Below are 25,546 nucleotides of genomic sequence, written 5' to 3' on the forward strand. Positions count from 1 at the left end.
CTTAAGCTTCTCACTGACAGATCTCAAACTTCCAGCCTCCAGAACTGGGAGAAATGTTTGTTGTTATTGAGAAATGTTAAGCCACCCAGTTCACAGCACTTTCTGTAACAGCCCAAACTGATTAAGACTCTGGAAAATGATGGGTTGCCTTCAAATATTTGAAGGGCTGTGATGGAAGAAGGGTTAATTTTACTATGTATGGACAAAGACCTTAGGATTAATAATGCAACTCTTCTCAGCCAGATGTCTGTAACAGAGGTCTCCAAAGAAGAAATGGGCTTTCTCAGGGGGTGCGGATTTCTTTATCACTAGATGCTAAATACACCCAGTGTTATTATGGAGAGGATATCAGCATTGAGTGGGTGGTTGGATGAGACTCTCTATAAAAGTCTCTTCCACACTTGAGAGTCTATGTGGACTGTGAGGGTCAGAGCAAACTAAGAGCTCAGATCCACAGAACTGGAGCTGGATATTGAGGACTCTTAACTTTTAAAACAGCTACAGTTTCCACTTAACTTTGCTCCTAGAGCATCTTGAATCCAGATTTGCATTTGTATATTTTAATATACATCTATACATCTGGGCACACTTCCCTTCAGAAGTGAGCGTAGGTATCACTTCCCCAGGAGGTGCTGTTCCCCCCCACCGACCCCTAATACCTGCTTCAGCACCCTCCTCCCCGCATCTGCCCCAGATCCTGCCACTTCTCTCACACTGCAGTCAACTGTCTACTTCACCATCGATCACTCCTTGTATTAGCTTCCTAGGGCTGAAGTAGCAAATCTACAAACGGGATGGCTTAACACAACAGAAACTTATTTTCTCACAGTTATGGGGACTGGAAATCCAAAATCAAGGTGTCAACTGGGTCAGGTTCCTTCTGAAGGCTCTAAGGGAGCCTCCTTCCTTGCTTCGTCCTTGCTTCTGGTGGTTGCTGGCAATCCTTGGTGTTCCTGAGCTTGAGGTTGTACCACTCAAATTTCTGCCTCTGTCTTCACGTGGCCTTCTCCTCTCTGTGCCTGCGTCTCTCTCCTCTTCTATGGACGCCAGTCATGTTGCATTTAAGGCCCACCCTAATCCAGTGCGACTTCGTCTTAATTTACCTAGTACATCTTCAATTTTCTCTTCCCAAATCAGGTCATGTTCACAGGTACTAAGGATTAAGAAGGACTTCAGTATATCTTTTTGGACATTTAATTCAACTGACAACATCCCCAACCTCCCTTGCTCACTACACTGTGGCTTTGAGGATTGTATGTTTATTCTATATATTTGTATGGTGTTTACTATGAACCACACTCTGATCTGGGTACTGAACACAAGGCACAGATAAGGTCCCAACCCTTGGTGGCATTTCAATTCTACATGGAGGCAGGTAGTAAAAAAGTAGCCATTCAATGCTGAAGCCAAATGCCAAGAAATGTAGATAGACAGACAGGCAGATATAGATAGATAGATACTTACTGTATATTTGACGGATATTAATTGTAAGCAGTTAAAAACAAAGGATTAATTATTCCATTTCATCTAGCCAATGTTTTATGGCATGTTTACTAGAATCTAAAACTTTGGTTTCTCTTTGTCCCTTGTAAAACTTGGTTCTCAATTGACTCCCACCACTCTACCCATCCGAATAACCTTCTTTTTTTTTTTTTTCAGTATCAGGAAATAAAGCTTGTAAAATATATTCCTGATCTCTTTTTTTATCCAAATGTGCAACTAAAGAAGGAAACACTTGCTGTCTTTTCCTTGCAGGGCAGTGTCGGCTCCCCTCCGTCTCCGTTCATCCAGATGCCAGGTGGGTACATCAGGCCAACGAGCAATGCGCTCACGCCCTGTGGTGTATAAATAGGGCACTGGGGCTTCCATTCTTCGGTAACTGTCCTACAGCACATTCAAAATGCTGCTCCTTTAATTCAGTCTTTCTTGAATTTAGAATTCATTCTGTCCTGAAGGCAGCCTTTTGATCACTTGCCTGGCAGAAGTTTATTGGGCAAAAGCAATGAATGGCATTTAGGCTCTTGATATAATTTTCAAATGTCTAAAACTCTGGGACCATAATCCCAAAATTCTCTGGATTATGCACCTGCCTTAGCGCACAGAGAGACCTGGGCAGATGAGGAAACTGTCATTGAATGAGTGCTTTCTATATGCCAGGCACTGAGCTAGGCACCTTGGATTCACTTCAACACATATATCTTATTAAACAGTCCTGTAAGGACAAAAAGGGGGCATGGCTGACGTCAGTGGTTGGCACTCTCATATGTGCACACATGCATTCTTTCCAGATCCCAAACTCAGAAGTGGCATAGTCTTGCTCAGTAATTTTAGTAACCTTCAGAGATGGGTAAGGGAAAGAAATAAGAGCAGAAGAAGGTCTACATGTCTGAATGTCTCTACGTTGAACTTCCCAATCACATTTATTGTCCCTGGATTCTGCTCCCTTTTATAAGAGAAACGTTTCTGTATCTTCTCTTCCCATCTACAATTATTCTTTTTCTTTTTAAGGAGAAAAAGAATTATATACCTAAAAGAGCAGAAAGTTTTTTTCTTTATGGTTACTTTTATTTGAAACTTGGAAACACAGACATAATACCTGGGAGCCTTGTTTACATAGTCTTTATTCTGTTCTTAGCCTTAACAACTCCTGTGGACATAAATCTGTGGTATTAAACAGACCTCATGTATTGATATTAATTTTCATTTGCTCTGATTTTTTTCTAAGGAAGTATGCTTATCGTAAAACCCCTAATAGCAGCTTTCAAATTCATGAGCAGATTAGAAGTTTGGGGTTATAAATTTTGTGCTGTAAGTTTCGACAAGGGCTTTTGATTTCTTCTGGATGAATGAATAAATTTATATATAATTGTTGAGCAAAATAATAAAATACTGGATTTACAGAAAATGCATAAGACATAAGCTCTGCCCCCATGGGGCGTGTAGGAAAGAGAATGGTAACTCAGGTGAAAGAGTAGTGAGCGTAACATGAAGGGCCGCATCGCGTGACAAGGGCCAAAGTGCTGTGTGTGTAGAGTAACATAAGACTGAGTCATGACGTGAGGGACAGGATGCATCTGACTTCTCCCCTGCAGAACAGTGGGCAGGAGCAAAGCTCAGAAATGGTCCACTGGTTGGAGAAAGGCAAGAGAGTGAAGCATCTGCCTTCTCCTCCCAGTTCAGCCCTTTGGTGGCCTGGAGGTGTAGGTCTTTGCTAATGAGGCCACACCCACCACCAGCTGGAAACTATTTTACTGGCTTTGACTCCCCTGCCCCCGAACAAATGTGTCTCCTGCTACAGCTGAACTACAGCGTCAGGAAGCTTTTTAGCAAACACGCCTTTTCTCTTCTGGGTCCATTTCACTCGCCTTACCTTAAAAACTTTTCTCAGTTTCAGCTTCTCCCTCTATTTTCCCCAAGGGAAACAACTTTGTGCCAGGCCTTCTCTTCCCAAACTTGCAGTACCCAATCATGGCCACAAGAGGGCAGCAAATAACACGAGACCCCTCAAAGCCAGGAAATATTCTTTTGTGGTTCTTCCCCTAACTTGGCTGCAGAGAGAAACCCTAGCATTCCAAAACAAGCAAACTGTGCCTGCTAGGTGCCAGACGCGGTGTCAAAAGTTCGTCAGTATACAAAGGATTAGACGAATACAACTTGCCTCGGAATTGGGGTGAGGTTATAGTATCACCTTACCTAGAGATAGTGAATCTCAAATAATAGGCCTAGAAACAGCCTCTTATTAATGGTGCTGTGTATATGAGGACAGAGCTCCGAGGCTGTGAGGAAGTTACTTCATTGGATACACTGTAAATGTCAACTTACTTATCTCTTTAAGCCCAACCCTGCCCTAGCACGGGTGCCTGACACTTAGAAGGTGCACAGTGAATATATGTTGAGTGAGTGAACGATTGAACAGTTATTGCACCACCTAAAGTGAATTCATCCCCAAAGGCCGAGTGAACTTGAAACATATCGTTACTTGAGCTGGACCAGATAAGAGGTAATACAACAGTATTTAACACTTTCAAGGCATTTATCTACTTAAATGTTAGCTTTGATGTGACACGTGCGTTAGTAACATCATTTCACAGATGGAGGGACTGAGTTGCAACAGAGATGCCCTGACTTTCTTAAGAGGAAAAGTTTGCTTGTTTGCTTTTCATTTGGCAACAGGTTCACCGGTCATGTCAGGTTACTATGGTGTGAGGAGATCTTTCCTATCTGACTCCGACTTCCACAACATCAAACAATTTACAAACGACCTCTGCACCCCCAGCGTGGCGAAGCCCTTGCCCTGTGAATCGTCCACGGGGCAGAGCCACCCCACCCTCCTGGATTCCTACTTCCCGGAGCCCTATGGGGACCACCGCCCGCCGGCCCTGATGCCCACCAGCGCAGGCCCTCTGTTGGGTGCCTCGCCCCTGCCGCCACTCCTGTCGCCCCCGTTCCCCAGCGACCCCACACACTTCGTGCTGGTGAGTGTGTAGATATTCCACGGTTAGGGGGTCACTAAGATCAGGGCTCAGGCGGTCCCGCCCGCCCAAGCGCTTGAGGCAGCCAGGTTAAAGCCAGGCCTGGCTGGCCCTGGAGACCCCTGAGGCTGTTGTGCACCTGCCCCGCGAGACGCCAGGACAGCCAGCTCTGCCGGGGCACTCTCCAGAGGAGCCTTCCTCCCTCAAAGATCCGTGCCACCCACGACAGGAGGAGGGTCTACCCGGGGGCTTGGGCGGGGATGACTAACAAGGCCGGATTTATATCCGCTTGGTTAGTGCCCTGCTGGTTTGGCCAGATGGTCTCCCGTCAGGTCTTCCAGAGGAAGGAAAGAGCTATGGAGTTAAATCTCAGATAAGGTTAGGCTGTAATCCCCCTCCTCTCCCCACACATCTCTATCCTATAGAACCTTGTTCACTCTCTGTCCTTCCAAAGTGGAGTTCATAAAGATCTGAAGAACACTAACACCCTCCTTCTAGAAAACTGTAAAGCCTTCAACCACAAAAGAATGAATCTCTCTAAAGGTAGAATTTTAGACAAAAGGAGGGTGGAGGAGGGGTGGGGTGGGATTAACATTACTGTGTACCTACTCCAGTCAGGGTCTCTTATGTGCCTTTGTTCATTTATTACTTGCAACATCCCAGGGTATCATTAGTAAAGCCCTATTTTACTATAAAAAAAGTGAAGTGCTCAGGAAGCTAGGAAGTGTCACAGCCGTGAGTTGAACCCCAAATCTTTCCAGCTCCAAGCCAAGGAGATCCCTACATCTTTGCTGACCAGAGCAGGGGCCTTCCCGGCCCACCCAAAGGCCCAGTCCTTCCAGGGGCTGCTCGCCCGCCCCCCACTGTGGAAAGGGCATTCCAGGACACCTCGCACTGAGGATTTCAAAGAGAATGCAAGATATGGTGCATTGTAAATGTCAAAATGCTCTACAGATGTTTACCTTATTATTCTCACATTTCACTCATTTAATGTTGTTCTCTGGGGAAAGGAATCTTAATACATACAGAGAACCTAATTCTGGAGCAAGAAGGGAGCTAAAACCTTCACTGCTGGTATCAGTCACCAGAGGGAAAAGCTGCCTGGTAAGGAGGCTTCAGACAGCAGAGATGGTGGTCCAGCAGCACCCCATGTCGGGGAGGAACTCTGTCCACATCAGAGTATCATCTAATGACTAACCCCAGTGACCTTTCCTTTCTCCTCAGAGAGACTCATGGGAGCAGACAGTGCCAGATGGCCTCAGCCAGCTGGACCCTGGGCCCACCGATGCCCTGCAGACCTTGCCAGCCAGCATGAGCTGCCTCTCCCAGCTGGAGTCGGGGAGCACCGCCCAGCACAGGAGCTCCGGCTGGGGGGGCCCTGTGGCTGGGGCTCAGTCCTACTCGTTGCATGCACTGGAGGATCTGTATCACACACCAGGGTACCCCACCCCACCCCCATACCCTTTCACCACTTTCACAGCGATGTCCAACGACCTACCACCCAAGGCGGTGCCCCTTTCCCCAGATGAGGGGACAGATGTCTCTGCCCTTCAGGACCCTTCTCCATGGACCAAAGAAGATGGGAACATGGTGTGGGGGTCATACGAATGCCGGAGAGCTTACTGAGGGGTGCACCAAAGAGCTTCTATCCTTTTTTGTTTTTTTTTTTAACTTGGATTCTATATTCCACAGATTGTTTTTGGTGTGGCAGCTCACTCAGAACTGGATTTTCAAGATAAGCCATTATACCACCCTTTGTTAATGGACAATGGAATTTATTTGTAATATTCCTCAACTTATCAGGGACCATATACTAATGAGAAAACCTGACAATGAGGTCTTTTTGGAACTTGAGTAACCCAATGCATTCGAAATCTTCTGTTATCTTTGAAGTATCATTTTTGGCACTAGTTTCTTTTTCCTTAAATTACATTAAAAAGTTTATACAGATCCATAAAACATACTTATTCTTCTGTTCTTTTTTATTTGATCTTTATTGTATTTTTCCATTACCCTTTAGTCCCCTTATACTACCCTCCCCCCAGAAGTCACCACCCTGTTGCCCATGCCCATGAGCCCTTTCCCCGTTGTGCTCAGTCCTCCCACTCCCCGACCTCCCCGCTCCCAACCCAGCTGTCACTGCGTGTGTTCTGTAGTAAAGAGGACGCATAGGATACAATGTAGATCAAGGCACATAAAACTACCCCATTTTATACCATGGGACTTTAAAGCATTAAGCATTTGTTATATACATTTCTCTACTTACAGCAGCTTGTAAAGGACCAGTAACAAACATATCACCATATATGAATGCTTTATTGTCGTTAAAATAGGATGAGGTCAGGAGACTATGGCAGCAGAAATATTTAGTTTTGACTCTTCCCTAAAGCCCAAAATGTCCATAAATTAGACTAATGCAAAATACAATAAAGGCCAAACATATGTTGATCAATGGTTGCCACAATTTAGCTGCAGGTTGTCTCTCTGATGGAATAAACCTACAGTTATCAGAGTGAATTAGTAAAATGGGCATTCGGTGATCAAATAAGAACAAATGCATTGTGAAGAAAATACAGAGAGCAGGGCTGAACTGTCGGCAAGGAAGAGCAGACAAGAGAACACCATGAAGCAAAGGGACTTTGAAGGACAATATATTGTCAGGTGTGGGCCAGTGGCATTACACATAACATCTCCCATTTAAAGGGAGACCTTGTTGATGGCTCATTGGTCAGAATTGCACAGCTCTTTCTATGTATGAAGAAGGAACTGACATCTGAGGCAGTCATCTCTTTCATGCAAGTTTGATTGGTGTGGATGCCTTTGCCAATCAAGTTCCCAGAGTAATTTCCACCACGCAGTGTGCCCATCTCTAGGCCATCTGAATGCCTCTCACACACTTCCACTTTGCAATGCACGGATCACAGACCACAGGTTACACCCACACCCTCCTCTTATCTTCTTACACCACCTTCCTTTATTCTCTTAACACATTTTTCTGACCCATCTGGTCCCTGCTGATGCAATGCCTTTTCCCTCCATCTCCTAGGGGTCCAATGCTCTCGTTTTCCACCTGGCTGTCCAAAGCCCCTCAAGAGTCTCCATCACTTCCCTAGTGACAGCATCCCATGCTCTACCTCAGCTGGGGAGCAGTCTAGAATATCAAATGAAGACATTGATCAACACTTAGAAGTGAGTAATTGAACTTACTCCTTCTCCAAGCCTTCAGGAGTATTTTCTGGTTAAGCAAACACACTCCTAACGTACAAACTACCACTGAAATGCTTGGATAGTGACTACCTTTACCTCACACCTCTCAGCACCGTCCTGGGGGAGCACCCCTGCAGGAGCAGGTCTAAGTGCATCAGTGCCCCTCGGCTGCGGGGCTGCCCTTTCCCGGGTCCCCTACCCTACTCCTTCCCTCCTGCCCTCCTTTTCACCCCCTGATCTTTATTTTGCTCAGTGTTTGCTCTTCAATGGATTGGGAGCAAATTCTACTGTGGGAAAGATAGCTGCCCTTTCAGTCCACTGAGATTTGAGACCTGAGACAGCAGTCCTGGTTCCCAGTATCTGTGGCAGAGCCAGCTGTCATCCAGTGTCACTCACTTCTGGGACAGCAGATTCCTGCATCAGAAAGAGGAGCACTGGTCCTCTCTATAGATTTAGGGGTCTTCATCAGGGTCTCAAAGTCATTTTTCTAGATTGGTTGTACAAGATTTATAATAGCAGTTATCTGTTTAACACCTGTTACTAAGCAGCATACACAAGAATGGCTTTGTAAATCATAAGTATATCTCTACATCACTTCAACTTCTGTTTGGTTATAATGCCAAATAGTGGGCATGCTCACTTCTCTTAGTTCGCTGTCATCTTCTCATGCATCATGTTCATCCCTTCATAACCAGAGGACATACTGGCTGTCAGATAAGTACTGCTCAGCAACCAGGGGTCCCTGAATTCTTCCTAAAGCATCCAAGCCATTTCATTGTGACTGACAAAATTAATTTATAAAAAAGGAGACATACACAGGACTACATTCTATCTAGAATCCACTTACATTATCTAGCCTAAAGGGCATGGGGGTGGGGAGTAGTCCTAATTATTTCACATGTAAATGACTTTTAAGAATTCTGTTTTAGTTTGACAGTGTGTTTTTATATTACGTATGCTAATTTAGTTCTGTTTTATTGTTCTAGGAATTTACAATACTTTGCTAAAAAGTGAAAACAAGCTATAACATTATGACAGGGAAATTAATTATACTTCCCTATCCCATTTCCCATAGGACTGCTCTCCATTTCCTGCTGCATGCCAGGGACTAACTGCATCTTTTCAAAACAGTGCACAATGACAACATAAGGACAAAATGTGCATTCTCCCTCCCTCATCTTCCTGAACCTGCTGTGCTCCCACTCACTGCTTTCCTGGGGAAGCCAGAGAAAATCAGAGAGTTTGGGTTCAAGACACCATCTCTTTCAGGTCCTTGAAGATTAAGCAGAGGTAATGACGTCAAGTTCAAGCTACTTATGAAAGCTTACTAGATGATAGTATCAAAAAGAAGTTGAAAGCAAAGTTTGCCTATGCAAACCTGCAATATAAACAATCCTCCATAAGTCACTGGAAACAGACATTACAGTAGTAGTTGAAAGTGTTTGTGTGTCTCTTTGTATGTTATACAAACTCTAAGAATGAGAGAAGAAAACCACATCTTTACCTTGTTTATTTAATAAATGCTCCTAAATGAGCATTATGACTTGCTACAGCTCAGAGAACAACACAGTACGGTTGTACTATTGTGGTAGGGGAAGAAGTGGGGAAGAAGTACTCTATTACTTCGGTACTAGAGTCCACTACAAGAAATTTCACAGGGGGAAGAGAGTTACTAACCTGCTAGTAAAATATACATTTGCATACATACATACCTAATATATATAAAAGTATTATTAGTAGCTTTGTGACCCACTATTCAATATGTAAATCTAAATAATACATTCATAAGAAGTGAAACATTAGTTATATTTAAAGAACTACAATAAAACAGAAACAGATTCATAGATACAGGGAACAAACTGATGGTTACTGGAGCAGGGGGGTGGGGGTGGGAGCAGATGGAAGAAAACGGTGAAGGAGAATAGGAAGTACAAACTTCCAGTTATAAAATAAATAAGCCATGGGGATATAATAGGAAAATAGTCAATAATATTGTAATAACTTTGCAAGGTGACAGTGGGTACTAGACTTACGGTGATCACATTGTAAGGTATATTAATATTGAATCACTATGTTGTACACCTGACATTAATATAATATTGTATGCCAACTATATGTCAATAAAAAATAAACTTAAAAAAAGAACTGAAAAAAATCGATATCCTAGGTTTAAGGCACTTTACATTACAGTGATTCTACCAATCACACACCAAAATTATATTTTCTTTAGGTTCTATTACTGAGTTCTGTATCAAGTATACTCTCTATTCAAAGCAACATGACACTGTTCCTCTTATACACCAAGCTCAATAATTATTGACTCTAGAGAGCTTATATACAGAATCCTACACTCCAGAGGAAGAGTGATTCTCTCACGAGACTCATCGAGGGGTGGAGTCATGAATGGCTCAGCAACGTGTCTCCAGTATCTGGCTTAGTGTCCAGTATATTGTAGAAGCTCAGAAAAATCGTTGTTAAATTGAACTAAAATTATACTACAAAGATGAATAACTACTTAGACCCTGATTTTGTGGGTGACAACTCTCTCAGGCAACTCTTCCCCAACATGTTTAGGATTTAACACTAGTGATGCCCTGCAAATGCTGACGGTATTGGATATTAGGCTTTGGTGGTAATATATTTTTAAAAATTAATTTAGTATTTTTACATGTCTCTTAGAAGAAAAATTACTGAAGATTTGAAGTAAAACAGGAAAATGTTTATATATTCCTTCCGTGTCCATATGTATTATAATGTTAAGAAGTGTTATAAATAAAAGTTACTCAATGTTTGGTATCATCTGCAGTGTGATTAAAACAAATATGAAAAATACATCAGGAACTAGAACCCCCCAAAGATCAAACTAAATAAATAGTGGGGGGAAAAATCATCTATAATTATCTGTAAATGATACAATGTTATTTTTGATAATTGATATACAAGTGTCCTCTAATCATAACTGTTGATAAATAAGATGTGCGGGTTTGCAATATGCAATATCTTTGTCAGTACAAGTTAAGAGGAGAGAACTGCAAAAAATTTTAGAAGTTCCAAAAGGAAAAAAAGGTGGACAAAACAAATAATACCAAAGAATTAGCTCTTTTGCATTAGGAAAATTGATAGATATCCCTACTAACCTTCTCCATAACCAGATATCTTGAGTGGAATAATCCAAAAGTTTATTGCTAAATAAATTAACTTGGTCATAAATGAAACCCAACTATATTATATCAACTGTGTTATATTTTAATATTCATAGGCTTTTATCATGGTAATCTTTAGGTATGTTTTATGACATATATCGACTACTAAATGTTTTGAGTAGAAGATGAACTTTTCAAGCAGTGTTTGATGGTATTTCCCTTATTTGAATGATAAATTATCAAATACTCATTCCCTATAGCAGTCTCTGAAGGAAAACTTAAAACTTTGAATATGTTTTATGAGAAGAGACTGACTTACCACAAATCATTAAATAACCTCTACCTAATAGTCTTTCTGGTCATTTTCATATGGACCAAACATTCACTCTGGGCCCAGTAATTACTTATTTCCTCCATGTTTTTGGAACTTGGTATTTCCCACAAGGTTTAACAACAGTATCCCAAAGTCAAAATGACAAAAGAACTTTGCATGTATAGAGTTTAGAGCTGTAGTCAAATTTGAAGAGAATAAACTCCCCCTTTTCCTTACACTGAAAGCCTTTTCATATTCATGTCGAAATTCAGTAAAATCTACTTTGGGGGAAAAACAGAGTGTTCTGCAATGTTGTTTACATACAAAAGACTGCTAAAAATTGCGTCAAAATAGTTCACCTGAAACTTTAAAAAGAAATGTATTCTATTTTCATTATTCTTCATGCTGAGTGACTTTATGAAGGTCAATGACAAACTAAAGGGTTTCTGAGCTCAGTGGCCCAGAAATCTGGAAAACTATATAATGTGAAGAACTAGAAAATAAAAGCTTTGGGTTGGGGATGGGCATGATACCTTTTTCAGTCTTAGCACTGGGCCTGGTCAGAGTAGATAATCAGTATATGCTGAATGAATGAATGAATGAATGACCAAACAAACCCCTAGAGGAGAATCAGGAGTGTGGAAGTAGGAAGCAGTTATTTCATGTTACTCACAGAGCAGTTAATGACAGAAAGCAGGACTTACCTATCTTTGCATTCCTAGTTCTTGATACCATGCCTGGTACATAGGTGGTGCTCAGGTAATACCTAATTGGCTTTTGGCTTGATCAATGATCATTCTATTTAAAGCAGTCTAATAGTAGAACAGGCTGCCTGAGAAATAGTGAGCTCTCATTTCTTTGGCTACTCTGGGTCAGCAGTGCCGCTAGCACCAGAGAGAGCCGGAGGCTGGACAACCACCAGCAAGGATATTGTAAAAAGACTGTGTCTCAGCACCTTAAAAATTCTTTCCAACATGCAAACATCTGGACCCTATGTTATATTGTTAAGCAAGTGAGCCTGTTAAAGCTGTTGAAACCCCACAATATTTTTCAGCCTTGTATTAAGACCCCCAAATGATTATCAGGACACCCTAGAGATGGCAGTGTCCCCAGCAAGAGGGAAGAAGTTCCCAGTCTGAGAAGCACAAACTGTAATTACCAAAAATAACAGCTCACCCTCCCTTCTAGCCAGCCTATTCTTTGGGTTCCGGTGTGCCGTGCTAACAGAATACGCTCAAGTCAGTATGCTACACCACCTTGGTCTCTTCACATACCCTGATAGTAAAAGAGATAGCAACCAAAACACTTCCATGTACACAACACAGACATGTATGTCTGCATGTCCTATTGGCAGTATTTTTCCACCGTTAGTCACAACACATTAGTGGGCTGTTAAATTACCTTAGTTACTCCCAGCCAACATAGATTTTTCATATACAGAATGAAATGGAAAAGATGGACTAGAATAAAAAATTTCAGTGTCTCATATGCATAGGTATACACTGTCTCATGAAAAGTTTTATAAATATGTAGATACTGTTATTGATACAGTATGTGAACATGCAAAATGGAATTCTTACTGCGTGTTGAAGTTGAAAAAGTTTGAAAGCCTGTGCTACAAAAGATCAGGAAGACAGCAATGATAGTTAAGAGGAAAGTCTTTAGCATCAGATATATGAAATTTGATTCCCAATCCTGCCATTTATGGCACCAATAATCCTGAGCACGTTGTTTACCCCTCTGTGCCTACTCCTCCCCTTCTGAGATAAGGAGACTATACCATATAGTACCTGGCATCCAATCAACACTCAATAAATGACAACTTTTCAAAGTCTCTTGTGAGAAACACCCGTCTGTGGAGTCTCAGGGCAGACCTGGTTGTTCCAGGTCTCATGGCACATGCAGGTCTATAAAGGATTCACAGGATATATTTGAAAGGATTCTCCCTTATGCCCATAAGCATAGTGTTTGGCTCTTGAATACCTGAGCTGGGGCCTTTCAATTATAGTAACAGCAGGAACTAAAAATCCTTAATATTGGGCTAAAAAATGGGGACTTCTTTCTCAAAATAGGGCTCAGGTCTGAGGAAACCCAGTTGGCTGGAATTGCTGGCCAGCAACCACACTGGAACACCCATTCCAGCAGCAGGTGCCAACATACAAGCCCCCAGAACTGCTGCCATGGTTCAGGCAGAGGTTTACTGGTGGAAGGACAGAGAGGTCTCCACTGTCCTTAAAGACCCTGTGATTTCCAAGGAGCTCATCTCTTATCCAGTGCTGCCTGCTGTCCCCACAGAGGAGACAACCATCAGCATCAACTTCAGTGACGTTGCCAAGGGAACACTATGGCTTCCTGCCATCCCTGTCCATCTCTATGTGAAAGGAAAGGCTAGAAATGAGACAGCCTGAAAAAATGAGGCAGCACCTCAGAATAGAGGAAAACAGACACACACAGGGAGCCAGGGAGGGGAAAAAACAAAACAAAACAAAATGCAATGCAGGCAAGAAATGGAGAAAAGCAGCAAAAGGCAGACAAAAAGAAACTTAAAAAATAGAAGCCAAATGAAAAAGAGGAAGATTTTTAGAAGCAAACCAAAAAAATTATAAAACAAAAAGGTAAATGACAAAAGAAAAAAAGAAATAGTGGGAAAAGCTATTAGGACAAGACACCATCCAATTCCATGCTTTGGCCACCGTTCCTGCAAAAGGAATAGTGCTCAGGCCGGGCAGGGCAGGGCAGGGCAGGGCAGGGCAGGGTAAAAGGGAATAGGGGCCCTTGATCTTGTGTTCTTCCCCTCTTCCTGAGTCTGGTCTGCAGCCTGACTTCCAGCAGGGAAACTCAGGACACAGGCTCAGAGGCGTTTGGAGAAAGAGGCTCCAGAAGCTGTTAGATTCCAGCTGGGCTGGAAACAAGCACACACTGCCCTGCCCTCCACGGTCAGGTGCCACCTCAGGTGTTCCCAGTCCTAGTCCCCTCCACCAGAGATAAGGCTCCAGCTGCCAAGCAATTCCTACCCAGTTATAGACTCTCGTATCTTGTCACTCCCAGGGAGCCCCGATCCCCCATCACTTTAGGCTGCACCCTGAGTCAGACACATTTGAGGGCATTCAGGTATTTTTCTGGTGCCCTGTGGGGCTCAACGCCACGTTTCCATTAGAGAGAACTCAGGGAACACCAGCAGAGGCCTATAACCATCGCCTGGCCTAGCCTTATGGGAATGTCTGGCTGATTTGCAAAGGGCCACCATGCCTCTTTCAGTGCTTTCCCCTTCTCTCAGGGGCTAGAAGAGGGTTTGGCCTGGCACTCTCTCCCTTTCTGAACCACTCGTCTTCCCAAACTTCCAAGTCACACAGAAGAGGCACAGCAAGTGCTTGGAAAAGATGACCCAACACAGTCCCAGGTCATTTGTGAGGGGCTCAGGCCTGGACCACCTCCCTCCCACCTCTCATGCCAAAGTGAGAAGGCTTGAGTACATCCATGTCCTTTCAGCTCAAATGAGCAGGAGCCAAGTGTATTATCAATTCTCAATGCAAGCTCCTGCAGCAAGCCAGCAGGGATGCTTTAGGAGGAAGAAAGGGGGGAAGAGGGAACTTCACAGTGAAGACACCACTAGTCTCAGAAAATCTCCAGACTGCAAGGCCCCATGGGCAGCCCCAAGCACCTTGTAGAGGAGCAAAGGGTCTTAATGAGCAGGCATTCTGCTGAAACCCCAGTGTCCCGGGCCCAGACAGAGTGGTCAAAAGGGGAGGGAAGCCTCCAGGTAGTCAGGCAGGGACACAAGGAGATGGTGTGCAGAGCTAAGGCCTCTGCTGGGCCTCTGGCTTGCAACCTGGGCCCAGAATGACTCCTTGCTATGTCATACCTACTGGCTGCCATGTTCATGGCCCAAAAAGTAAGATTTTTCCCCTAAAAATAGAAACAGAGGATGTGGGGATCAGTCTGGCCAGCCAGGCCGGCCCAGGTGGTCATGAAGGGCAGTCTGAGTCAGTCAGGGTTCTTGGAGCTGCCTTTGAGGCAAAAATACAGAGCATCTTTGAGCACTCCTGCTCTCTCTGTGGGAAGGTGGGCAAAATGCTCAAAATAGAATAAAAGCAAGGATCAGGACCCAAAGGGGTCTCACTCCCTGTTTCTCTGGACTCTCTATGGGGTGTCTGTGAGCAGGATTTCTGCAGAAGATAGTCCATTTTGTTAAGCCTTTGAATATTCAAATTGAAAGTACCGCGCAATCATTGATTGTCAAATCATGGGTTTCTAGAGGTTTTAAATACTTGGCATGAGGGGGAAAAAACTCAAACCTATACCCGAAGGTATAAAACATTAATTCTGTTTGTCTTCTGCTCCAGGAACCTGGATGCAGCTGGGTGCTTTGTGAAACTTTAAAAATGTTGCATCTCTGCTTCTCTCCTTGCACAGGAGCCCTCCTAGGCGCTGAGTCCCTGCAGCTGCAGCATCCAGCCACGGACCCAGCTTCTGCAGACCACCATGTCGGGTAACTCAGCTGCTTCTCCTGGGGTGGGGTCACGCGGGCCAGGGGCACTTTGATATGGGTGTATTTCCACAGCTTTTCCTGCACAGAACAGAGAGGCACAAAGTCAGAGCATACAAGGGTGTGCCGGGGATCCGGAGAGGGCACGGGCCACGCTGTGGCCGCTCCCACTCGGCGCCTGTTCCCGAGGGCCGAGGCCCAGGTGCCGAGTTGGCTGCTAAGGTCGTCCGAGTACCCCGGCCCCTCACCCACCCTCCCACTTTGCCACAGTTGTGACCCGGAGACTTCGCGGCGCGGATTCTGCGCGCCCAAAAGCGGCGGCGCGGGGGAGCTAGAGGCTCACCGTGAGCCCGGGACGCGAGTAGGGCGCGCGGGGCGCACAGAGCTGAACGCTGGGTCCCTCTGCGGACCCGAGCCGCGCCCGCACCCCGCGGAGCCGCGAACCCGGCGAGAAAATCGCGGGGAGAGACTGGACCGCGGAGAGGACGCGGTCCCCCGTCTCTGCGGGATGGGCATGGGACTCCCTGGGTCTGGGAGACAAATAACGCAACCTCCTTTCCTGAGGAGACCCCCCTAGCCCCGGAGACCAGGCCTGGGGGCTTCCCGAAGTCCAGCTGCGGTCTCCGCAATGACCAGGCAGAGGCGCTGGCGGTCAGGCACCGCGGCCAGGCGCCCAGGCGGGTCGCGCCGCCGCCCCAAGGCGCGGGGCCCGACTCCTCCCCGAGCGATTACCCCGGCGACTCACTCCGGTGTCGAGCTCGGAGTCGCACTGCGTTCCTGCGGCCACTCCCGACCAGGAAACCTCACCCGGACGTGCCTGGCCCGGCGTAAACTACCAGCCTGGCCCAAGCTACTTACTGCGGCTCAGTGGGGCCCCGGGGCCGCGGCTGCCCGGCTCCGGGCGCGCTGGGGCTCACTCCCCGACGACCGTCCGGCGCGCGCTCGCCTGGCCCAGCCAGCCGGAGCTGTCCGGCCCGGCCCCGCCGGCCGCGCTGGACCCGAGGGCAGCCCCTTTCGGAGATCGGCCTCCCAGCCGAGTGCGCGATCCTCGGGATCCCCGCACGGCTTTTCCGGAACTCGCACTGCGCGGACTCGACTCCGGGCCTCCGCGCTGCGCAGTCTCGAGTCGGAGCCGCCTTGCGCCGCGGAGAAATGCCTGCACCAGAAAGGGAGGGGGTGGGGAGAGACGGGAGGAAGGGGAGAGCAGGAGCGGGGCCTAAAGAGGGAGGAGGGAAAAATGGAGAGCAGGAAAGGCGGAGGAAGGGGGCGAGGGAGGGAAGGCAGAAGAAAAAAATCTGCAGAAGAGAGGGACGGAGTTCCCAGGGTCTGAGCCCTTTGCTGGGGTCAGACTGGCAGGTCCCTCACTGGCCCAAGGATAAGGCTCGCCCTACCTCACAGCCTGCCTCGCCGGCCTCCAGACCAAGGGCACGCAGAGGTCGAAGCCTCCCCAGAAGCCACATGTGGCCTGTTGGAGAAGGAAGGGAATCAGTGATTGTGCACTAGTGGGAGCATCACGATGGAGTAGAATAGATCAGCAACTACAGATCAGAGAGTGCCCCTGCACCAGCGACCGGCCCCTCCCCTGGTCCATCATACCCTCTGCTAGGCCAGGGGGCTGGGCCCAGGTACCCCCAACTTAGTTAGCCAAGATGGTGAACTCCCCTGGACTGGTCCCCACACTCCTGAGCAGAAAAACCTGTATGCTATCGGTCTAGGGATAGGACCCAACCTGAGCTGAGTGGCCACACAGATTTCCGTATTTTCTGATCCCTGCTGATGCCCTGCAATCTGCTCAGCCTCTCTTCTCCCCTTCAAATTTGAGAACTTTGAGTTTCTTTCCCACTTGTCCTTTAGCATTCTCTTTGTGTTCTCCAAACGTAGAAAGCTGGCCTCAGGTTCCATGGTCTATAAAGAGGACCCCCACACCCCAAACTGACACCCAAACCTCACACTTGGCCACTGACCCAGTTGTCTTTCCCCAGAAAAACCAAAGGTGTATCAAGGTGTCCGGGTGAAGATCACGGTGAAGGAGATGCTGCAGCAGAGAAGGGCTCACCAGGCAGCCTCAGGGGGAACAGTAAGCATAAACCCTTCACTTACTCCCAACTCAAGTTAGGCATCTGGGAAGGGGTAGAGGCCATCCTGGGCCCCAGTCAGCACCCAGACCTGGCCTTCCTGAGCTGTCCTTATAAATTTGGTCCCCAGCTTCATCCCAGTTCACCAGAGGAAGCCACAAAGAATAGCTGTGGCACGTTTGGGGCTCAGGATTGGGGGGAAGCCCATCCCTCCCTGATCCTAGTTGAAAAAAGGACTTGTTGATCCTGTGTAGGGAGAGAAGCAGCCAGCAGGTAAGTAGATTGTTATTCTGTAAGGAAGACAGTGTGTGTGCCCTCACATATACAAAGAAAATCTCTCCCAGAAACTTCTTTCGTTTTAGGAAGCCCTTCAAGGATAGAATCTCTGTGGAACAGACCCCCTGCCCTCCTCATTCTTCTAGAACCCAACCTCTGAGGTCATTTATCTGTAAATTTCAGTATGGTGTTTTATCTGTAAATCACCACTCTGAAAGTTCCCAATGGAAAGGGTCCATGTCTCTGGGGAAGAGACAGCTAGGAGTATAGACCACCTCCTTAAGATGTAATGAAGCCTTATACTGTTCCAGATTATCATGAGATTGATCTGGATAGTCATAAGATGCCCTGCCACTTATATACATTCTAAACAGACAGGACTGACAAGAGCTCTTGGGGCAGCAGCAGAATAAAGCAGGTTGGGTTATCCTCCAGGAGAGAGAAATTCATCACTGTTAAGTCCTTGATTGTACAATTGCTTGCTGATTGGTTTAGGCGTGCATGTAGGATCTGACAGCTAGGGCCCATATTGCCAATATCAGCATTGGTGCGCGCTCAAGCTTATTAGCACCTGCCTCAGCGATGGGTTTTGTGCCTGGTGCTATTTGTTTGCAGTGCAAGACTTCATGAAATGGGCCTTTGTGAGAAGACGCAAATCATATTGGGGTGGTGAGCACAGGTTCTAGAGCCAGTGGACTAGGTTCAGATCTCAGCACTTCAATGGAGTGTGTATCCTCTGAGCAAGTTATCCCGCCTCTCTTGCCTCAGTCTTCTCATCTTTAAACTGGAGATAAGACTGTGTGAGGGCTATATGAGTTATTGCATATAAAGCTCTTGGAAGAGTGCTTTCTACACAGTAAGTGTTAAATTAATGCTAGCTATCATTATTATTTGTGAAAAGCAGCTACAATAAAATTGCAACCAAGGCTTGAAAGCTAGCTTTTCGGTAATGTTCATCTGCACCCTTTGCTCAGAATTTAGAGGTTCAGGTGTGAACTTGTGAGATGGCCTGCACTGTGCAAATTTTAAATTTAGTGACAAAGTTAGTACCTTTATATGCAGAACTTGAGCTAACACAATAAGACTTCCTTCCATTTGTAGATGGTTTTACAATGATTCTTTTAAAGCATTTTTGCACTCTCATTTTTTCATTTAGTTCTTATAATAACCAGGGGAGGTAAGTAGATCAGGGATCTATATGCCTCTATTACAGCTGAAGTTCAAAGTCTTGCAGTTACTAATGGTAGAGCTAAAAGTAGAACCAAGGTCTTCTTATTCTTACTACAAAAAACAAACAAAACTTCCCACCTGTAGGCTCCCTAAATTCATCTTTCTGCAGATCCAGCTGTGCTGAGCAGGAGTCTGGTAACCTCAACCATCAACCCCTTTCATTCAGAGATAATTATAAAATTAATAAAATCAGGAAAAAGGGAACTGGGAAATGCCTCTTAAACAAACAAAAAAAATCATCAAGATGTTCATGACAAAATGTAATCTTTCATTACGGAGCTTTGGTACAAGGTAGAATTCTGCTTCAGCTGTGCCTGGAGAAGTCCCACTAGGCATGGCGATTCTAGTGCTGTTGGCCTCTTACAGGTTGGTTTGGCCACTGTTCCCCTGTTAGCTAGCTGCAGGAAGGAAAGCCTGGGTTAAATATTTCACTTGTGTATCTGATCAGTTTCTGTTCCCTGGAGAGATTTGACTTATCTAAATGTTTCCCAATTCCCCCCTGAGAAGTAATAAAGCAATACTTCTGAACCAGTGCCTTGCAGAGAGGTTCCTTGTATAGTATATCTGCCCATGCCAGAAGGAGTAGCACACAGATGATTTAATTACAAGAGCTAGATGTACAGCCCTTCTGTGGGAACCCGCAGAAGGATCTGGGATTCCAGGAAAGCTGTGAAGGCATCAGTAGGCAAGGATGGCAAATACCAGGAGATAATATATGCCTGCTTCTTGGTGTAGACTCTTCTGGTTCAACAGAAATGATCTCCAAGTTGTTCAGTGGTTGAGGGACATCTCAAGGAAGCTTTAAGCCAAGGAGAGAGTTAATTTTATGAAATACACAAAGCAGGAAGAAATTCATCTTAATTTGTTATAGAATCAGAGTAGTATCCACAATTTGAAATTTTAAGAAGACAATTGTAAATGGAAGTTATAGATTAAGACAAGTATCACGGTCTCAAACAGTGCCAGGAGAAATTGAGTACATGCAGGATTTGTAAATTTGATTTACAAAAACTTATTTTGGCCAGGCCAGATCAATATGCAAACAGCCCTGCACACACACACTTCTCTTACCCTTAGGATAAAGGGAAACCTAAGTTGAGTTAGTACTTATCAAAAGATATAATTTATTCTTTTCTAACCATTAATTTTTTAACAGCCTTGATATGTTTTTTAAATTGTAGATTGTGGATTTTTGTGCTGTTTGAAATCTAAGAGAGAGGTACCTTTATTTGTATTCTTGGAGCGAAGTAGAAAGTGAGCCCATAGCCAGAAAGATAATATCAAGTAGGATATTGTAAATATACCTTAGGGAGATAAGGTAGGGAGGCAGACAAACAGACCATTCTGGGGGAGGAATGGGGTTAATGAGAACTCTACAATGAGTTTTTAAAACCCACTCCTTCCAAGTCCTTCAGCTCAAGCTGCAGCCAAATATTTGCATGAAGAGCTGGTGAAGGATTCCAGCTTCCTGGTTCATGACATTACAGCATGGATCATTTTCAAAATTAACACCACCTCCTGTTTCGGCAGTGGCTGGCCGTACAATCTCCTACAGTCAGTGGCTACAGGTATGGGAATAAGTATACCCTGAAACCCAAGAGAGAGGTGTGGTGAGCTCAGCTTCCCAGCACAGAACCACAGGGCAATGTTAGTCCTTTTAAACTTTAAAGCCACCACCTGAAACCTAAAGTAGTAATAATAATAACAACAACAACAACAACAATAACAATAATAATAAAAATAAATACTACGTTATTCAGTATAATTACCAGTTCAACTAGAAAATACAGGCTGTTTTACTTTAAATAGTTAAAAGGAGCACTCTTATAAATTTCAAGTATTATTGTCGTAAAAAAAACAACTTGCATAAAAATTAAGAAAAAGCATACAAGGAGTTGAAATATTTCCTGACCATTAACTAGAATATAGGTAGACTCCAACTCGATGACTACAGCTTTAAGAAAAAAAATTTTTTTTTTAGTATTTCATAGCTAGTAATAACATGTGAATATTTTGAGCTCTCAGAATTTAAAACATTAGGAACTGTGTCCTTTGGGGAAAACAAATTCCTAAGGCTAAATAGCTAGATAGTATTTGGAAATTTTGAAGAAAATAATTGACTAAATCATAAAAGTTGGGATTAAATAAATGTAAGTTCTTGTTAATTTTTAATTGAATAGTTTTACAGAAAGGCTATTTACTGTTTTCTTGAACTGTTACATTTCTGTAATATAAAAATCATTTAAATTAAATTTTCATCACAATTAATAGCTTTAAAATTTAAGTGGGAGAATCTGATATTAGAAAACAAACTCCCAAGCTAACCTAAAAATTGAATCTAAGTAAAATATAATATTGGTTGTATTTAACTTTTTTTAGAGGAAAGAATCTGGCTTACCTTAGAGCAGAAGGCACCATAGTTCACATCAAAATGTCTTAGCTTTCCCTGAGTAGAACTTTCATTTTGCTTTGCTTTATGGTCATATTCTTGCTTTGGCAGCTGTCCGGAGGGAACAGTGTCCACCTTTCAGATCCAGTCACGCCACCTTCTTCAGGTCAGTACAGCCAGCATTACAATTTCCTCAAAAACTCTTTCAAAAATGCATCTCGAAAGTCTTTCAATGCTTGATTCAGAGGTTAAGATAGGCACCACCATTTAATTGCAGTCCAACCAATCAGAAGGTGAAAAAAGCATAGTGACTCCAGATAGAATACCTGCAAGGGAACAAGTGCAAATGTTTCCTTCTTTCCGAAGTGTGTATTCTTTGCTATCTACTCTGTCCGCAGTTTGTTCTTCTCATTTATTCCAGTTCCTCATCTCCAAGTAACTAAACTAGACTAAAAGATCAGAACTGTTTTAAAAAACTTGTCTTGTTGAGTGTACTTTAGATCGAATACAGAACATCCTGAGGTCCTAGAATCATGCCTTTGCTCTTGTTCAATCAGTGTCTAGCCGACAGGGACTTCCCTCCCCTTCTTTTTCTCTCTTCCCAGAAAGCAGTTCAAACAACTGTTAAGTTTTCTCAGCCCAATACGAATAACTCTATTACATAAACACTCCTACCTATGCCACTCAACAGCTAAGAGCTCAAAGAGTTCAAATATAAGGAACCTGCTTATGGTAACTTACCACTGAATTTGCCACTTACACTTAACTTCAAAGGAATCTTTAAACTTCAAAAAATCCCTCTGATGGACACACTCTAAATCTATCTTCTTTGAATGTTAAAGGACAATAACCACAATATGGGCCTATTATTACCAAAATGGAAAAGGAGTCATGATTTCAGAAATATTCTTGTTATTTAACAACTTATTTTAATTGAATTATCACATTAGCAAGTTCGCTAAGAAAACATTTTTGCCTTTTGTAATTTAGAACAAGTAGTACTAATTTGTCCTTCATGTTCCTGGTTTCTATCTATAATTTGCCTTGCCATTTATACCACTTCACTCCTCAAAATTTAAGTTACTGAGCAAGTAAGAAAAGTTTAGGAAAGTAATAACCCTAAATCCAGAGGATTGTTCCCCATGACATCAGAAGTTTTCCTAAAGCCTCAAACAACTCTGTAAACTCTTTCTGAGAGGTTTATTTGAACCGCAGATGGGGGCCGAATGTGAATGCTTTTCATGGTCCAAGAAAGTGGAGGCCTGAGCCACTGTTTGACTGTGACAGCTACACACAGGTTGGATGGCTATTGCCATCGCCATCGGTGTGTGTTAGCCTTAGCCGCATTCACAGCCGATTTTGACATTATTAACCAGATTCATTTCACTGGAACTTCAAATAGCTCAAGCAACTGAAAAATCCTAAGTGCCTAACTGTTTACATCTCTGGAACTTCTTAAGCCTTCTTTTCCCTTATACATAGTAAATATTCAGAACATGGAATAGAACTTTATTCAAATCAATAACTGCAATTTTTAAACAAAAAAAATATATTTTTCCATTCTCTTTTAGTCTATTTTGAACCTGATTCGAGTTCTTCCACACCTAATTGCTTTCAACCCCAAGAATTTTCCAGTTGTGTTTCTTGTGAAGAAAACCCAAGCTGCCTTGACCAGATCTTGGATTCCTACCTTCAGACAGAGACACACCCGGACCCTTTCCTCAACTCCATGCAAAGTGCTCCACACTATTTCCAGGACAGCTTTCAGGCTGCCCCCTTCTGCTTTAACCAGAGCCTGGTAATTTATCCCTGTTCTTAACAAAATCTGTTTATTGTTTGCTATGAGGTAATAATGCTTTGTAAGAATGCATCATCTCATCTCATGAGAAAGCATACAAACACTATCAACAAGGAAATCATCCAGGGAGCAAACAAAATTATTTACAACTCAGGGGAGGTAGAAATAGCCACACATTGCTCAAGTAGCTGTGCCAAGTTGGTGTGTGGCAATAAAAAGGTTTCCTGACAATATATACATTTAGTGGTTTTAAACTATAAAGTTAAGACATCTACTAATTAGAAATCACAGATTTAAACAATGGCCCTTGGCTTTGGTGGTTCTTGAAAATGGAATTAAGGCTGTATCTCTATGATACCAAATTATCATACTGATAAATGGGTTTTGTTTTATTTTGCCATTGAATTTGCTCCACTAACTGGTTGTTTTGATCTGGTTTAGGCACAGGAGCTCATTAGGGTCTGAGATGGTTAGTAAAAATGAAGCCCTAGCACTTGAAAGAATTTGGATGGTCTGTTCTTGATGGACCTCACATGAAAAAAAATGCAGAAAGGTTTGCATTAGTAGGAGGATACTAGTTGTTTAAGATGCCTTTTAGATACTCTCGATATTTTAAACCTTAAAAAGTAAGTTTTTTGAATGTAAATCCTTTCTTATTTGGGTTTGTCAAAAGTCTGTGTAGGAATCAGATTAAATTTTAAAGGGCTAGGAAATGAACTCCACAGAATGAGAACACAGGGACCCCAATCTTCCAGCCCCATTCAGTTTCAAGGTAGGCGTTCTTAGTAACAACTGCAGACCTGCCTAAGGAAAAGCAGAAGGTACCTTTTTCCTCAGGGGACAAAACTTTAGGGACTGTAAGAGTAGTTTCATGTCTCGGAGCCTCCCAGACACTGGTCATTGAAGGTTCCAGTTCTACCTGAGTATATTCCCCTTGTTCTCCACAGCCAAGGGTGTGGAGAAACATCCAAGGTGCCACCTGCAGCTTATATTGTGCCTGACGCTTATATTGTGGCACACAGCAGGATTTGATGAGCAGGTGACTTGAAACACAATGGGATTTTGTGGTATAAGGACAAAGCATCCTCTAAAGTACAGTTATAACAAAGGAAGCCAGTGAAGCAAGGCAATTTATTGTTGGGAAAGAAATAGGTAAATATAGAATGCGGTGTCATGAAATCATGCAATCAGCAAACAAAATTACTTCTGCAGACTTGGGTTGGGTTGGGTGTTTTGTTTCTTTACCCCTAATGTTCCTACTCTAAGTTATTAAATCCACTCTATTCAGTCCTTTTAATCCTGTCTTAGTTATCAAGCTCTTTTTTTCCTTGGTTTTCATTTCTCCAGACCCCAGGTTCACCTTCAGATACCTCCACTCTCTCTGGCTCCTTAGACCACAGTTACTCGCCGGTACATCTACCTTCATATGCTGCGGAGAATTACAATTCTTCTCCTTCTCTGGACGCCAGAAACTGCGGCTATCCATCAGAAGACTACTCCTACCCTCACTTGCCCTCGTACGCCCAGTACGACTGCTTCTTCCCAGCCCCTACCTCAGGCTGCTACTGTGTGTCCTGTGAGGCAGAGCACTTGGCCACCATCAGAACATCAGAGTATTTTTCCTATCCTAGCACAGACTGTGTGAACTTTGATCCCATGGCAGCAGCAACTAGTGATTTCTATATGAAGGAAACAAACTTTGATATCTGCTATAGTTCATAGAACTTCATTAATTTGGAACATGGTGTGTATGTATCTATTTTTCTGCCACACCAAATGACAACTTGAAATAGGCAACTTGTTAACAAAATACCACAGGCGCAGTTTACATGTCACCATTTTCAGTTTTCTGACACTAACTTAGGCATTAAGATGAAGTCCTCAGACCCGGTCTTTGTGCCACTCCTACTTTGTATGCTTATGGTTAAAAGTTTTTTAGGGAACATTTAATTGTTTTACTTTTCTGTATAATGAACAAATTCTAATTTTTTTACTAATAAATAATTTTGTATTATTAAATGTTGGCTTACTTTTTCAATTTTTGAGTAATAGTTTCCAGTTGGTTTGAATATCCGTTACTTCTGGAAATCACTAATTACTATTCAGTAAATTAATCTCACTTATCCATAAACTTAAAATTATTTTAATGTGGCAAGG

The 25,546-nt window shown here is 43.6% G+C and overlaps 2 protein-coding genes across 2 annotated transcripts in view; both read left to right on the forward strand.

Annotated features, from left to right (window-relative positions):
* POU2AF2 (POU class 2 homeobox associating factor 2) overlaps positions 1-6,190 on the forward strand; it is a 32,202-nt gene extending 26,012 nt beyond the window's left edge. The window contains exons 3-5 of the mRNA XM_054592254.1: positions 1,756-1,798; positions 4,174-4,475; positions 5,697-6,190. Of these exons, the coding sequence (XP_054448229.1) occupies positions 1,756-1,798; positions 4,174-4,475; positions 5,697-6,098 (747 nt within the window). The 3' untranslated portion in view covers positions 6,099-6,190. The remainder of the gene's footprint in view (positions 1-1,755; positions 1,799-4,173; positions 4,476-5,696) is intronic.
* A 10,059-nt stretch (positions 6,191-16,249) lies between these two features.
* POU2AF3 (POU class 2 homeobox associating factor 3) lies at positions 16,250-25,111 on the forward strand. Its single transcript, XM_054592608.1, has 5 exons — positions 16,250-16,658; positions 17,604-17,698; positions 21,703-21,766; positions 23,163-23,389; positions 24,737-25,111. Exons 1-5 carry the CDS (start codon positions 16,250-16,252, stop codon positions 25,109-25,111), a joined length of 1,170 nt encoding a protein of 389 aa, XP_054448583.1.
* The last annotated feature ends 435 nt before the right edge of the window (positions 25,112-25,546 follow it).

This window comes from Pteronotus mesoamericanus, unplaced genomic scaffold, assembly GCF_021234165.1.
Source record: "Pteronotus mesoamericanus isolate MK-2021 breed Mesoamerican mustached bat unplaced genomic scaffold, CSHL_Meso_final scaffold_36, whole genome shotgun sequence".
Lineage (NCBI taxonomy): Eukaryota > Metazoa > Chordata > Mammalia > Chiroptera > Mormoopidae > Pteronotus > Pteronotus mesoamericanus.

Excerpts from the sequence above, each read along its gene's own strand:
- POU2AF3 (XM_054592608.1), top strand. The coding sequence starts at position 16,250 with ATGACCAGGCAGAGGCGCTGGCGGTCAGGCACCGCGGCCAGGCGCCCA. Across the intron at positions 17,699-21,702 it reads AGGCAGCCTCAGGGGGAACA|CTGTCCGGAGGGAACAGTGT; the intron begins GTAAGCATAAAC and ends TTGCTTTGGCAG. Across the intron at positions 21,767-23,162 it reads ACCTTCTTCAGGTCAGTACA|TCTATTTTGAACCTGATTCG; the intron begins GCCAGCATTACA and ends ATTCTCTTTTAG.